The following is a 15,927-nucleotide window of genomic DNA, read 5'->3' as shown; positions in this document are numbered from 1 at the left end:
TGCTTTAGAGTTTTGTTGAAAGTGTTGGTTTTTTAGATGCTAAATCTTAATATACTCCAATGGATCCCATCATTAAATTACACTCTAATTTTGAGAAAATCGTTGCAAATTCGCATACTAACCGTAGATTGATATGTAAATTGTTATATCTAGACATCACTCACCTTGATATATGTTATGTGGCTTAAAAGTTAAGCTAGTTCATGGAAGCCCTTGTTAATGTTCAATGTACAATTACACTATAAATTTTTCACTACATCAAAGGAAATCATTTTCATGACATATTTTTATGTGTCATCTTCACCTACATTGTTCGGTTATTGAGACTCCGATTGGGGTTTATGTCCTGATTCTAGGAAATCCACAACGAGTTTATGTTTTTTTCTTGGTCAGTATTTGATGCCTTACAAGAGCAAGAAGTATGTTACAATCTCGTGTTCTTCTTCTGAAGTAGAGAACCATGCTCTTGCCACTACCAGTTGTGAAGCACAATGGTTGATGTATATTCTCAAGGATCTATCTATGACACATTTCCTAGAGAGTAACTTTATATTGTAATATTCAGTATGTCACTCACATTGCGACCAATTTGATATTCCATGAACACACCAAAACACATAAAAATAAATGTCCATTTTGTGACAGAGAATGTTTAATTTGGAAAATTTCGCCTTTTCCCTATACCTTTAAAAGAGAATGTAACAAAAAAATTCACAAAACCACTTCAGCGGATGCCTTTTCTTCAACTTCTCTCCAAGCTTTGCAAGATGAATTTACATTCTGAGTTGCGGGTTGTTAATAATTGATTATGGCTCATTTTTATTCCTTACTATATTTTGGTTTTATAATGATTATGGTTATATTAGGCCTAGTTTACTCTTCTTCTTATTTTCAGTTTTTGAGTCTTTGTAAACACATAAAGATGAGACACATTGTTCATCTTGAGTTTTCAAATTGGTTTTAATAAAAGATGAATAATTGGTTATTTCCTTTGCATATTTCTCAATTGTATTGTTTTTGTTGAATTTTATTATTTACATTACACACACCCTCAATTCTCTCTTCCAATTATTTTTATTTTTTATTTTTATTCTTCTCATCATGGATTGACTTTAGGATATTGTATATAGGATATGATGTATAATTTAACTAGTTATTATTTTTAATAGGGTTTAATGTCACTCGAAAATCTAATAAAGATCAATAACACTTTTTGAAACAATAGTTTTGTAATTTAAGAATGAGAAAATTACTCGACCATTGTGAAAATAAATAAAAACGAATATATCTCTCAAAACTTAACTCGATAAATCGACATCAATAACTTATTCTTTTGAAGAGTAGTGTTGTCAATTATCGTTAGTCTTTCAAGTAACTTTTAAGCATTGATCCATGATTGACCTGATCTACTCTAGAATTTTCTAAGTAATAGTATAGTGATTGCACAACCACTTAGAGCATTTCCAACGATGGACTTTTCACTCTACTTATTAGCTACTCCTATCGGAGACATTTAAAAATAGATAGCTTTTAAGTGGTGTTGATTTTGAATTACTCTCTATTTGTTTTGTTTTCGGATTTCATTTAATAAGTTGTATTAAAATAAATGAGTCTTATTGAAATATAATGATATAGATTTATTGAAATATAATGATATAGAGTTATTAATTAGATCTATTTAGTAAATTATTTTGAAGTGTTGGATTGGAGGAATTAAATCTTAGTATAACGTGTTTGTTTTTGCAGTAGTGGAGTTTGTTAAATATGCAATGAAACCAAAACTCTAAGAGATAACTTACGTGTTTAATTAACTTCGTAATACAAGAAACCAATACCTCAGTGCCGAACCAAATGTCTGCGGAGTATAAATCCCTTTTTTTTTTCAACGGTCACATTTTGAGAAACTTTTGTTCCTATTTAACTGTAATTTCAATGTTCAATTCAACATTAATTATTATTGATTTGTCAATAATATCTAACTATTTATTATAGAAAAAATATACAAAATATGATTATAAATAATGAAAACATTATCTATATAAAAAATAAAAAATATGATCAAAAGTAAAAAATTTGATCAGTTATTTTAGCAAGTATAAAAAACTAAAATTAAAAATTAAAAAAATGATAAAATAATATTTTAAAATTATAAATAAATACTGAGTAACTGTGATATTTATTAGACATATTAATTAGTTAGTTTATATAAGTTCAATAATATATACAACAGGTAATTAGTATAGTTAGTTTACTAATTAGTTTTTCATTATTGATTATTTAAATTTTATGTATTACTTGATGTAGAATAATTACCTTATTATTCAATATAATCTCAATATACTTATTTTTCTTTTAATTATGATTTTTATCTAGAATTATAATAATATTCATTTAAATATATTTAAATAAAGAATTTACCTATTGTGAATTGTGGATGCTCCTAGAAACATGCATTTGCCGGCTTTAAGATAGCTATGAAGTGGAGCAAATCTAGATAGGCCCAATTATAACATACTCCTTCTATATCACAATGATTATTAATTTAGTGAGAGAAAAAAAATGTTTTAAAATAAATATAATTTATAATTTTTTTATATAATTGTTTAATAATTATTATATATATAATTTTCAAAATATTAATTGATAATAGTAAAAAATTTATCAATAATTAAAATAAATAGTTTGATAAAATGGTATATTTTTTCTTCTAATTATTGTATTTTTTAATATATAAATAAAAAAATTAATTGACACTCATTTATGAGATGAATGGATTAAGATTTTATAAAGAAACAATTTAATTACAACACTTAATGCTTTTTTTATTTATTTGATTTTATTTATGTCTGCATACCTAACCATTTGTATCTAAATGTTGTGTCTATATAATTATTTCTTATATGAAGGAGCAAGTCTTACACAAACGCAATCGCAAATGAAAGTATTATCCATAATACAATATTCATGTATGAGTGCTTAAATATATCTCACATGTACTCATCACTCGTTCTTTAAATTTTAATGACAATCATTAATAAGCATCCAATATCTCTAATTCAATACTTAAAAAAATAATTAAATAAATTTTAGTAATAATTTTATATCACTATATTTTAACAATATTAATTTTAATATATTAATTATGTAAAATCCATAAAAAGTAAAATAAAAAATAAAATAAAAACTTATATAACCACTCCTCTCCATAAATAAAAAAGAAATTACAATAAAATATGTATTTGATTTGGTGTTAAATAGATAAAATATCCTCCACTGCTAATGGCTTAACTACTCGACAAGTAAAATAAATTAACTGAGATTATGAAGATATTCGTTTCTCCTGTCTTTTCCTCATACAATCTGCTTTGACAGGGAGCATATAGGCCGTAGGGTGTTTGGTCATGGGATTATTCATGCATCGAAGTTCGATAATTGGATAATATCACACTCTACAAGTCTTTTTCATCTTCCAATAATTTTTCCTCTAATTAGACAAACATAATTTTTTCCACATGTAAAACACCACCACTCTAAATAAAAACAAAATAAATCATATGAAATGTCATTGTTAATAGACATTAAACACTGTACCCGCATAGAATTCCAAACCTAACTTTGAATACTTAAATAATAATAATAATAATTAAATTAAGATAAATTATTATTTTAATATTTAAAATATATGATTTTGACAAAGTAATTTATCATTCGATCAAATATTTTATTATAAATTATTAAAATAGTTTTTAAAAGATACAACTTACTATAAAAAAAAAATTTAAAATATATAATTATGATCAAAATAATTCTTAATCAATTAAATCTATATAATTAAATTAACTGAAATTTTGATGATTCAATAACTAATTTGAATTTTTTGTTGAGTTAAATACAGAGTGTCAAATCCTATATTTTCGTAGACTAAAATAAAATGATGGAGATTCTTTAACTTAGAGTTTTGTTGGATATAAATCTAGGGATATGCAAAACTTGACTTAGTCAATTTATTTGTCTTGATTTGTAAAATTTAGGTTGAGTCTCATCCTATTCTAAAAGAAAATATAAACATCAATAGAAAACAAGACAAAATCAAGGTAAAGTAAGTATTGGATTTAAGTTCACCCTATAGTTACCTATCATGTCTTGAAAGTTTAGGACATTGAATGTTATTTTTCACTCTTTAATTTTATATTTTTACTCCTAAATTCACATACCCGATCTCTAAAAAAATTAATAAATTTATTATATTGATTTTTTCATAGTCACGCTTGTAATTTATAAATAAAATGTGCACTTTTTACTACTACGTGTTTGCATTTCAAGAACTTGTGCTATGTTAAAACTGAGTAGAAATTAATTATACTCAAACTTTGTTCAATGTCATTATTTTACTACTCAACTAAATTAATTTGTTCCACAAAAAAATATTTATTTATTACTATTTCATGATTAACTTTTTAATTGTATTACTTAACTATACTTTTTGGAAAATGCTAACAAGTGCTCTAAGGTCACTTGTTAAGACATCAAATGAGAAAATGTTGCGTAAAAGTAGTGCATTCAACACTTCGAAAATATAAAAAGTGAGTTTTTCAACATAAAACTTTTATTTTATATCTTTTTTTAGTTCCTTATGACCCTATTAATTTTTCATCGATTAATTTTACTTGTTGATATAGTTTTTATATTGCTTCGTCTTTATTGAACTTGTACCTCTTCGTCTTTATTAAACTTGTCCAATGTTAAGTTCAGGTAAGAGATATAAAGTTCAATCTAACGATATTTTATATCATATCACTTCTTATGACTTCACAATTATGTTCTTATATTGTCTATCAAAAGGTTAAAAGTCTAATACAAAATTTATGTTGTATAAATCTTAAGATTAGAAATTTGAAGTTTATTAAAATGAGACTTTATAACTATAGACTTTTTATTCATTGAATAATTGTTACAAAACAATAACAAGAGTTTAAGTGATTTTTCTACGATGACTCATTGAAATATTTCATTAACTTTTGAAAGCCAAAACAAACTTGTATATTATGATAGATAACTTTTAATTTTTTTTTCTTGTTGACTATGAAAACCGTGAAACACACAACTTCAAATGTAACTCATAAAGAAGTATTTGAAAAATTAAAATTGATGAATTAAAAACGCAATGTTTATTTTATAGCTTTTTTCATTTTTTTATGTGAAAAAATACATAGTAATTTTTCCATAAAATTCAAACTATTAAATTATCGTTAATTTTTAATTGTAGTCTTATTAGACTCATGCATCACACAGGTAGACGTCTAATAAAATAATCAAACTTGTTATGATTAAAACAAATAACATATTTAACAATGATATATGTAAAAAATATGTAATATTATCTAAGATACAATCATCTCCTTGATGTATCTCTATCTTTGTCTTCATATCACATCATAATCTTATCTTTATCTCTCTTTTTCAATCAATCGTAATTTGATCGATTGATTACATGTTTGATCTTTACAAGTGCTATTAAAGGGGACTAATGTAATTTTCTTGTGTAAATATTCAGTGGGCTTTACAGTTTTCCCTATCTTAGATTGGTGCACCATATCTTTATCCTAAAATTTATTTAACAAAACAAAATAAATATATACACACATAAATCCGTGTGCACCAGACATTTTTATAATATATTGACGTACATAGGATTAAAATTAATACTCTTGTCGTCTCGCGATGAATGTGACATTTTTTTGAATAAAATTTAAGGTGAATGAATGATGTTTTAGTTTAAGATATAGAAAACTTTATAACTCATTTAACGTTAAAAAAAATTTATATTTGCCTCACTATAATGATAATGAGTATCACTTAACAATTTTTTTGTTTCAAAATAAAAATCATTCTCAGCTTTTAATGTAATTTAATTTTTCTAAATGTACTATTCAATTATTACTATGTACATTATTTTTAAATTATTGATTTTCTTTTGTGTTTATGATAATAAGAAACACGTTAATAATTAAAGATAATTATATAAAATTATAACTCCTTCTCTCCATAATAGTTAATAGTGAAATGTAATAATTATTTTTATGATAAAGGAATACTATCTATTATTTATTATATTTCTTATCATGTACCTAAAAAAATTAGTGGACAATTTTGTGAGAGGGATGAATAATATTTTGTTTTTATTTGCTTTTTTGTTACAATAGAGGGGAGGGAGTAATATATTGGCGCGCTGATGCTAGAAACGCTGCAAAAGTATGCGCATGGCTCTGATCGGACAGCATTGTTTGTTTGTCCTATAGGCAACTATTGTCTACTTTGTGAATTTTTGTCTTTATGCGTATGCTTCACTAATATTACCCATCTCAATAAGATAAAAAAAAAAATTTTAAAAAAAAAACCACCTCAAAGCTTTGTATATTTGATTCTCTCCGTGACACAATGAGTGTCATATTAGAAGGAAAAAAATATTTTAAAATATATATTATTTATAATCTTTATTGTAATATTAATAATTTTTTATATGAATTTTACAATTATTATTATATGTACCATTTATAATATATTATTATATTTTTGTATTGATAGTCACTTTTATTTAAAATCAACTAATATTTAAAATGGATATTTTTATAAAATAGTTTTTTTTAATTATTGTATTTTTTAATAAACACCTTAAACCACAATAATTATAAGACGAAATGACTAATATAATTACTTTATATGTTGTAAAGGCCTATTTATATTATTACAAAAAAGTTTATACTAAGTTGGAAGTTATATCTTTAAATTGTTGTAGTGTTTGGTAAAGATAAAATATTGTTTAACTAATAATTAAATTCTTTAATTTTTTTGGGCATATTTGTAATAAACAAAAAATATTGAAATGACCTACGCTAAGATGTTTTAACTTTTAAAATTATGTTGATGAGATCTTTATATTTATATATTTTGAACTAGTCCAATTCAATTTAACCGTCAGTTCTAGACGAAAAGAATCAACTCAATTGTATATATTTTAAGATTGTTTAACATTGTAGTTAGACCTATCTTAGTGGTCACTTTCAAGCGACTCCGCCAAATTCAATGAGGAATCTCTTATATTTAAAATCATTCAAGGCTTTTATCTCCCAAGAGATATTCTTGTCCTCTAAGAAATCGGAACTTCTCCTTATATAAGTATCACTGGGTGCGCCACCGCCGCGTGCACACAACAATTCTATACACTCTTCAATTGGAATTAAATTAAATTAAATTAAAATAATTCAATTGCTCCTTTACTCATTGTATTTTTCTTTACAATATAATTTTATATTTTTTTTACAAAAATGTCTCTTGATAACAAAATAAATTGCTTAAGTTATTTTTTTGTCTTTTAACTTATTTTAATTTTTTTATAAAAATGTATTTAAATAAAACTAAAATATGAATACGTATGCACTTCAACTCCACATCCATAGTTTTATTAGTATGCATTTTGTCAATATAAAAATATTTGATTATAAGATCACATTCCATCGCATAAAATCAACTAATTCAATAAATTAAAAGTAAGTGATTAACAGAAAAGTTTATACTAAGTTGGGAGTTATATCATTAAATTGTTGTACTGTTTGATAAGGACAAAATATTGTTTAACCAACAATTAAATTTCTTAATTGTTTCATGCATATTTGTATTAAACAAAAATCTTGGAATGAGCTATACTAAGATGTTTTAATTTTTAACATCATTCTTTATTTCGGATTAGTCCAAAACCCAATTCAATTTAACCGTAATTCCTAGATGAAAAAATTGATTCAACTGCATATGTTTTAAGGTTCTTTAATATTGTAGTTAGACTTATTTTAGTAGTCATGTTCAAGCGACACTACCAAATTCAACGGGGAATTTCTTATATTAATATTTAAAATCATTCAAGGCTTTTGTCTCCTAAGAGATGCTCTTGTCCCCTAAGAGATCGGAGCTTCTTTCTATATAACCATGTATTCAACATTGGAAAAAGTGCACACTAATAATCCAATCTTATCTCTGACTCTCCTCAAACTAACTACTACTTGAGCGCCATAGTGTTTTCAAACACCACCATATCTATACGCTCGAAGTAGTGTTTGAGAATCAAAACCAATAATTCAACTCAGTTTAGTTCATATCAATTTTCAAATAGGAAAATGTTGAAGATTAATTTGTATATATTAATGGCGTAAAAAATTTGTATACATGCATTCAATCAAATTACTACAACAAAAACTCACATTAAGTGATTTAATTGGATTTATGTATAAAATAATTGGCTTAAATACAATTTTAATCCCTCTATTTAGGCTAAATTTATGTATTAGTCCCTCTATTTCACATTTTATGAATTTTTTATAACCCTCAAATTTTGATGACATGACTTTCTCATTTATGACGTGGCATTGAAGTGTCAATAATTACTTGAGAAAAAAGAGTCCATCGTATTTATTATTTTTATTAATTTATAAATAAGTTTTTTAAATAATTAATATATATTAAAAATATTAATTTGTTAAAAAATTTCTTTAAATTAAATAGAATCCTAATATGAGAACGAGTTCAATGGCTCCCAACTTGTTTTTCTTCTTTTGCAGTATGGATGACAATAGATAAGGTTTGAGTAGGGTACCATAGTACCCGTCTCCATACCCATAGTTTAAAAAAATACTCATATTCGTGCTTGTATCCTCTTGGATATCAACTTTAATACTTGTACTTTTATCATTTGGGTATCTAAGTGTCCTTACTCATGCCCATTATTTACACTTTAACTAAAATAGATCGATAAATAAATGATATTGTTGTGATTAAATTTAAAAATTATCCAAATATCTTAAATTCAATCATAAAGTATTATAAATCAAAATATTTTCTAATTCAACATTTCAAATGAATACTCATTACAATACACACTCAAATATCCATAATAATACTTTATGAAGTTGTAAGTTCTATAGCGGTATTATTCAAGATCTGTAAAAATATTGATAGGAAGTTGCAAGTATAATTATAAAGTCAGGATTAATAAAACATAACTTTTAGTTATAAAGTCAATTAAAAGTTTGCAAATGTTTATTTTTCGATTATAAATATTACAATGGTCAAATAATATCAATATATGTTAAAATATAAAATAAAACAGTTAAAATACTAATATAATAAATAAAATAATATATTTATATAAGTGCGAAGCAGAGTGAGTACTATAATACCCGTACCCGCACCATACCTACTTAAATTTGCAGATAATTATATATCTCTGTGTCTATTATGCAGATTTTTACTCTATCCATTTTAGAGGTATCATTTGGATTTAGATGTAATAGTCATTTCCATTTTCTGTAATGCTAGTAGAATGTGTTCAAAACCACATAATACCACTAAGATTCATAGTTCGAGCAATTATGGTTGAGCACCTCACCACTCGCCGAACAATCACCAAAGCTGCAACTACTCCTATAATGGTCGATAATGTTCAAGAAAAACTAGAAGTACAATGAACCTCTCTAAGATAATTTATCCGGCATGACGCGACTCAATACCAAACAACACATGTAAAAGAAACTATGAATACTACTTTCATATTCAAAGCCTTAAAGAGCTTAGTGGCATTATGACCCAAAACTCAACACAAATTCATCAAATTATTTGTTGTCATAATGAAAGAAGAAGAAGTTGTGAGCGAATGAACTTCTCATATTAGAGTTCTATTCAATTCAAGGGAAAAAGTTTAATAAATTATTATTTTTAATATAATAAATAATAATATTTAACTAAAACATTTATTTATAAATTAATAATAAATATGCTGACATGGATTTTTTTCCACTACTAATAGTTCAATGCCACATAAATGAGAAAGCAATGTCATCAAAATTGTATGGGATAAAATAAAATTCGTAAAATTACTTTTTTTTTTCTTTATGTTTTTTTTTTAAATTTCATCTTATTCTTTAATTATTTTTGTTTTAATTTGGTACATTAAGTATGATTTCGTTAGGCATTTTAATCCTTTCAATCAGTTTTAATAAAAAAAAAAAACATTAAATTAAACATACATACATCTTAAATTTCTAATTAGACTATCTAAGTCACTTCTTTGAACCCAAAGAAAAAAAACAATAAAACTTTAACATAAGAATGAAAACAACAACAAATTTATACTTGTGACATTTAAATCTAAATTCAAAACTCCCACAAGTGACATCAAATAAGAAAACAATAAATCCAAACCCACAATGTAGACTCAAGTCATAGTTTTTTCATTAAATCTGACAAAGTAGTTAACAAAACTATAATTAAAGAATGAAATTGAAACGAAAATTAATTAAACACTACTAATTGAGGAAATAGATAAATTAAAATTGTATTTAAACCAAAATAAATTTACATTCTTGATGTGTACAAATTGAATAGAAAAGATTAATAGCATGGAAATGCATGCAAGTCAGAGGAACCAAAGAGAATCACACTGCTAATTTGTCATAAAACACTACTAATTAATCCGATAAACATACACGACAATATGATTTCAAGATAAACATAAACAAAACAAAACGAAAAAAAGTCATGAGTGTACTACTATGGTGATGATTATACCCAGATTCACTTAATTTAACACCCTATTCAAAAAAAAAAAAACACTAACCTAGGACCAACAGAGCACCCTCCATTGAAACAAAAAGACAACCAAAAATAAAATAAAAATTAGAATGAGTTTCATTTGAAACCATTTCCTTGTGTTGAAATTGCAAGTCCAGGCCAAGAGAAACAGTCAGCAGCACCAACAAATCCACCTTCACCGCCTTCTAACTGCCACGTGTTTCCAATCCCAGAAGACACGCCCATGTTCGACCCCTCCACCATTCCCGGAAAACCCCAACCCGCTCGCCCAATTCCAAAGCCCATTTCTTCAAGCCCAAGCCCAAATCCACCTAAAGCCAGAAAACCAGAGTTTTGAACGTTGTTGTTCAGCAACGAAGTGAAACTCCCACAAACACTCATATTCTGTTTTCCGTCACCGTCAATTCCACCACCGAACGGTAACGAACCTCCTTGTGCGGCGGAGATCGGCGCCATAGAATGAAAGTGATGCTCCGGCGCCGAAGTCACGGTAGAAGACGAGGAGGTGACAGCAACGTGATGAGTGCGAGAGCGTTTGGCGTTTTTCCGGGTACCTCCTCCGACGGGAATGTCACGGAGAGTTCCTCCGTGAGTCCAGTATCGGCGGCAAGCCTTGCAGAAGTGACGTGGCTGAGAGTAGTTATAGTTGTTGTAGTAGCAGAATTTGGTGTTTGTTGAATCGCAACGAGGGCATGGAAGATTCTCTTGCTCAGGCGCCGGTGCTCCGGGGCGAGTCTGAGGTTTAGTTGATCGGCGGCTGTCAGCGGAGTCAGAGGAAGGCATTGTGTAGTTACGAAAGATGAAAGATGTTGAGAGAGTGAGCAAAGAAGTTTTAGTTTGAAAAAGTAAAATGAAAGTGGGGATTGTGTTATGAAGAAGAGGAAGAGTGTAATGGAATAGAGTTTTATTTATGGGAAAGAAAGAAGTGATAGAGAGAGAAAGTGTGGGAAATGAATGAATGGGACGAGAGAGAGAGTGAGAATATGTTGGTGTTGAAAACAGAGACATATTCTGTTGTGAGGCTTACAGTGTGAGACACAATACAGAATTGGTTCAGCTTTACAGTCTTGTTCTGTTAAGCACGACATTTTCAGTCGGCTAATAGGGCTGCCGCTGCGCCTCCTGCACACAACCTCAATTCTCTCTTTCAATCAATTTTCATTTTTCATTTTCCCATCAAGTATTGGCTTTTAGGACACTACAAATAGGATGCATAATTTAACTAGTTACTATGTGAACCCAAAAAAATTACTCCTCCTCCTAAAATTAATTAATCTCGTTTGTTCGGCTAGTACTAGTATAGTGATTCTATAGCCACTTAGAAGCATGCATTTGCCAGCTTTGAGATAACTATGAAGTGCATAACTTCCCGACAAACAAGTAAAATAAATTGACTGAGATATTCGTTTCTCTTGGCCTGTCTTTTCTTCCTAGAATCTGCTTGCTTTCACAGAGAGCATGTAGACCGTAGGCTGTTTGGTAATGGGATTGTCCATACATCGAATTTCGATCTTTGGATAATGTCACATATTCTACCACTCTTTTTCACCTTGCAATATTTTTTCCTCTAATTAGGCAAACATCATTTTTATACACTACCAATAAAAACAAAAAAAATCATATGAAATGTCATTGTTAGTAAACATTAGTCGCTGTACTACCCGATAATTCCAAACCTAACTTTGTTTATTAATTAACTAATAAAAATAATAGATTGAGTGGGGGCTACATATATGGATCTAAGAAGAACATGTCGCTAAAAGACAAAAGCGAAAAATTGAAGCTAGGAAACCGGGTAAATTGAATTTCAAAGTGTAAAAGATTAATAATATTAAACATGTACACTTTATATCAACATCCTTCCAGAACCTCTCAATCAAATTGTCTACACCACTCTCTCAACAATATTTATACACTATGTGTCATTCTAACAAATATTTAAAAGTAATGACGTAAAGATAATTTTGTTCTTCTGAATTTTTAAAAATTAAATATATAAAATTTATTGTAATATTTTTATATTTAAATATTTTATGAAAAACATTTGTTAATATTTATCTAATTGTTGAGAGAGAGAGAAAGTAGCACCATGTTTTTTACTTCCTTCCCACATTTTAATTCTCTAATTTTTGTAAAATAAAATCAACAATTATTAAAATATTATAAAATAATATTAGAATAAAAATTTAATTTATATTTACCGATAATATAAATATATTTTATATTGTTAGTTGATCACAATAATTAAATTAATAAAAATATTTAATTTTATTTTAATCATCTTTAAAATTATAAAGATAATTGATCGTAAAGAACTGATATAGTCTAAAATTTAAACTTATAAAATACCAAAGATACAACAATTGAGACAAAGATAACAGCAAAATTATGAGAAAAAAAACAGATTTAACTTCCCTTCAATATAAGCACATATCCCTTAAAAACATTCAAAGGTCTCTTTGTGTTTGATAACGAAAATATAACTCCAAATAATTACAAGTCTTGTTCCATAATTATACACACAAAAAATCTCCATCGCCACCCTACTTCATTTTGAATGCTATACTTACATCATTTAGGGGTGTACAAAATATAAGATTAACTAAACTATATTAATAAATTAAATTGTGTTTATATAAAAAAAATCAAATTAATTAAACGGTTCATGAATTTAATTATATTTTCAAAATAAATTAGTTAATTAAATTTAATTCAAAAATTAATTTAATAATTTTTATTTAGTTTTAATTAAAAAAATTATTTTACAAAAATTTTGAATTTTATTTTTCAAAAAGAATTTAAATCATTTTTCGCTTGAAAATTTTTTATAAAAAAATCAAAAAACATTTTATTCGATAAAATTTTTATATATGAAAAATTTTCTTGAAAAAAATCAAAAAAGTTTTGCCAAAAGATTTTCGATAAAATTATCTAGAAACCTTTTACATCTATTTTTCTCAAAAAAATAATCAAAAACTATTTTCTCAACAAAAAATTAATATCTTTTTGTCAAAAGAATTTTAAAATTCTTTTTTCAATAACTAGTTTGAAATCGATTTTAACTAAAAATTTATTCAAAATATTAAAATGTTTTATATTTATAAATCAGTTTCAAACCGGTTCAGAACTACACTAAACTTGTTTCCATAATGATTTTCAAAAATTAAATCAAACTACTAATGTGATTCAATTTAATTCAGTTTTATACCGTGAACACTTCTAATACCAATAGTGGTAGGAAACACATTTTACTTTTACTTTGTAAATCTCACAATGAATATAATTCAAGGTTTTAGAACACATATTAAGTGATGGAATAATTTAAAAAATAGATAAGTAATTTTATCAATCTAAACGTCTCAATTATTGGTGTATTATTCACCATTATCAAAGTAAAATATAAAAATATTTTAAAAGTTATATATAAAAAAGTTATTAAAATTGAATAAAAAGTGTAAATATAGTTTTTTTAAAATAATTTTATTTTTATTTTTTATTTATTTTGAATTAATATTTATTATAAAACGGATTGAGTATTGATATTGCACATCTATATCTATACAAACAAACACCATATCTTATACAATTGTCTTACTTTAAATGAAATCAATGATTCATTATAGCATCACGAGCGTATCTTACAATTTGGTCTCCCTAAATTGCTAATTTCCAACACATTAAAATATCCCTTTCAACCCTAATTCCAAAGAGGGGTTGGAACAATTTCACAAACAAGCATGATAAGGAACTGCTCCTTGGAAAATTGAATTGACATTGGTTGATTAAATCCCATGAAAAATTGAAGAAGAAAAGGAACCGCCATGGACAACCATTAATGGAGTGCTCACTCAATCTAATCCCTGCGTGCCTCTCTGTTCCAATTGGTGCGATATGATTTTCTTGTATTTTTTCTAACATTTTTTTCTCCTAATATATAATCTATATTTTAGTGATTTTTAATATATGTATTAATTGATATGTTGTTTTACCTTTGTTGCCATAATTTCCTCTTCCGCTTAGGAGAGATGAGAAGTGCAGAAAGATACAGTGATGTGCCAAGTTAGTGGAATTTTTGTTGGGGAAAAAAGCAAGTGGAAGTTAAAACAAATAAAAACTATATGTTAGAAAAATATTGAAGATTTAAATTGATAGAATAGTTTTTAACACTATATGATTTGTTTCGTTTTATAATCTGCAAAGAGTGATTTGTTTCTTTTTTATTTTATTTTAAAAATAGTGATATATTTACTAACTAAATTTTATTGGTTGAGATTATATAGCATAAGTGATTTGTTGTAAACAAATATGTATTATCATCACCGGTAAAATTAATGTGTAGAACTTTTTTTAAAATATGAATATTCTCTAATAAATTGGATAAATATAAATTTTGATTTATATGGTGAGTATTTCTAGTTGTCTAACTCTAGATTCACCCTAATGATATCACATGTTAAAATAAATATTTTTTATTAGTTGTAGGTGTAAAAAAGTTTTATATTGACATTATATATGTCTATTGTATTCATTTTTTGTTTTTGTCATGATGTTTGGTGATTGCTATTTTATTTTTATTTTTAGAATTAAATAAGTTTATTATTTTCATAAATATATCATATTTTATTTTTGGTTATTCTACAATTTTTTTTAAACAATAATCCATCAAATATTTTTTAACAACAATTTTGATATCTATTTTTAATTCAACTCATGTACAATTTTTTTAATGATTTTTTATAAATATGTATTAAATTTATTCCTTCTTTAAAAATTCTAAATTTTGATGGAAGACATTTTTATAATATTCTAAATATTCATATAAAATATCATTTAAAAATTTGAACAATATACAAAAATTGATTTAAAAATAGAGATCAAAATTGTTAATAAAACATATTTGTGAGACCATTGACTAAAGAAGTTTTTTAAATAAACTAAAATCAAAATACAATATATTTATAATATATTTATAGAAATAAGAAAACTTATTTAACCCTTATGTTTAATAATGGTTGGTTTTAGGAAATGTAAAGAATTAAAGTGTGTCAAATAAGGAATAAATATTCAGTTATGTATATCTAGTGGTTTATATGTGTAGACGAGGGAGTGATGTAGACAATTTAGTTGACATAATCTGGATGCCATTGTGACTTGTCCACCAAATATTTTTGTTATGAGATTAGTATGGGAGTATCCGAGGGATAAATCTATAAATGACAACACAAAACGTATTTGCATATATCCACCCAGATTCATTTTGATCTTGAATGATATCATTTGGGTTGATTG

The 15,927-nt window shown here is 26.1% G+C and overlaps 1 protein-coding gene across 1 annotated transcript; it reads right to left on the bottom strand.

The window, feature by feature from the left end:
• Nucleotides 1-10,472: 10,472 nt before the first annotated feature.
• On the bottom strand, nucleotides 10,473-12,134 carry LOC101488684 (dof zinc finger protein DOF3.4). The gene has a single exon (XM_004509127.4). It carries the CDS (start codon nucleotides 11,644-11,646, stop codon nucleotides 10,735-10,737), a length of 912 nt encoding a protein of 303 aa, XP_004509184.1. The 5' UTR covers nucleotides 11,647-12,134; the 3' UTR covers nucleotides 10,473-10,734.
• Between the last annotated feature and the right edge of the window lie 3,793 nt (nucleotides 12,135-15,927).

Source organism: Cicer arietinum, chromosome 7 (assembly GCF_000331145.2).
Source record: "Cicer arietinum cultivar CDC Frontier isolate Library 1 chromosome 7, Cicar.CDCFrontier_v2.0, whole genome shotgun sequence".
Classification (NCBI taxonomy): domain Eukaryota; kingdom Viridiplantae; phylum Streptophyta; class Magnoliopsida; order Fabales; family Fabaceae; genus Cicer; species Cicer arietinum.
The sequence above is the reverse complement of the archived record's forward strand: the minus strand, read 5'-3'. Positions and strand labels throughout refer to the sequence as shown.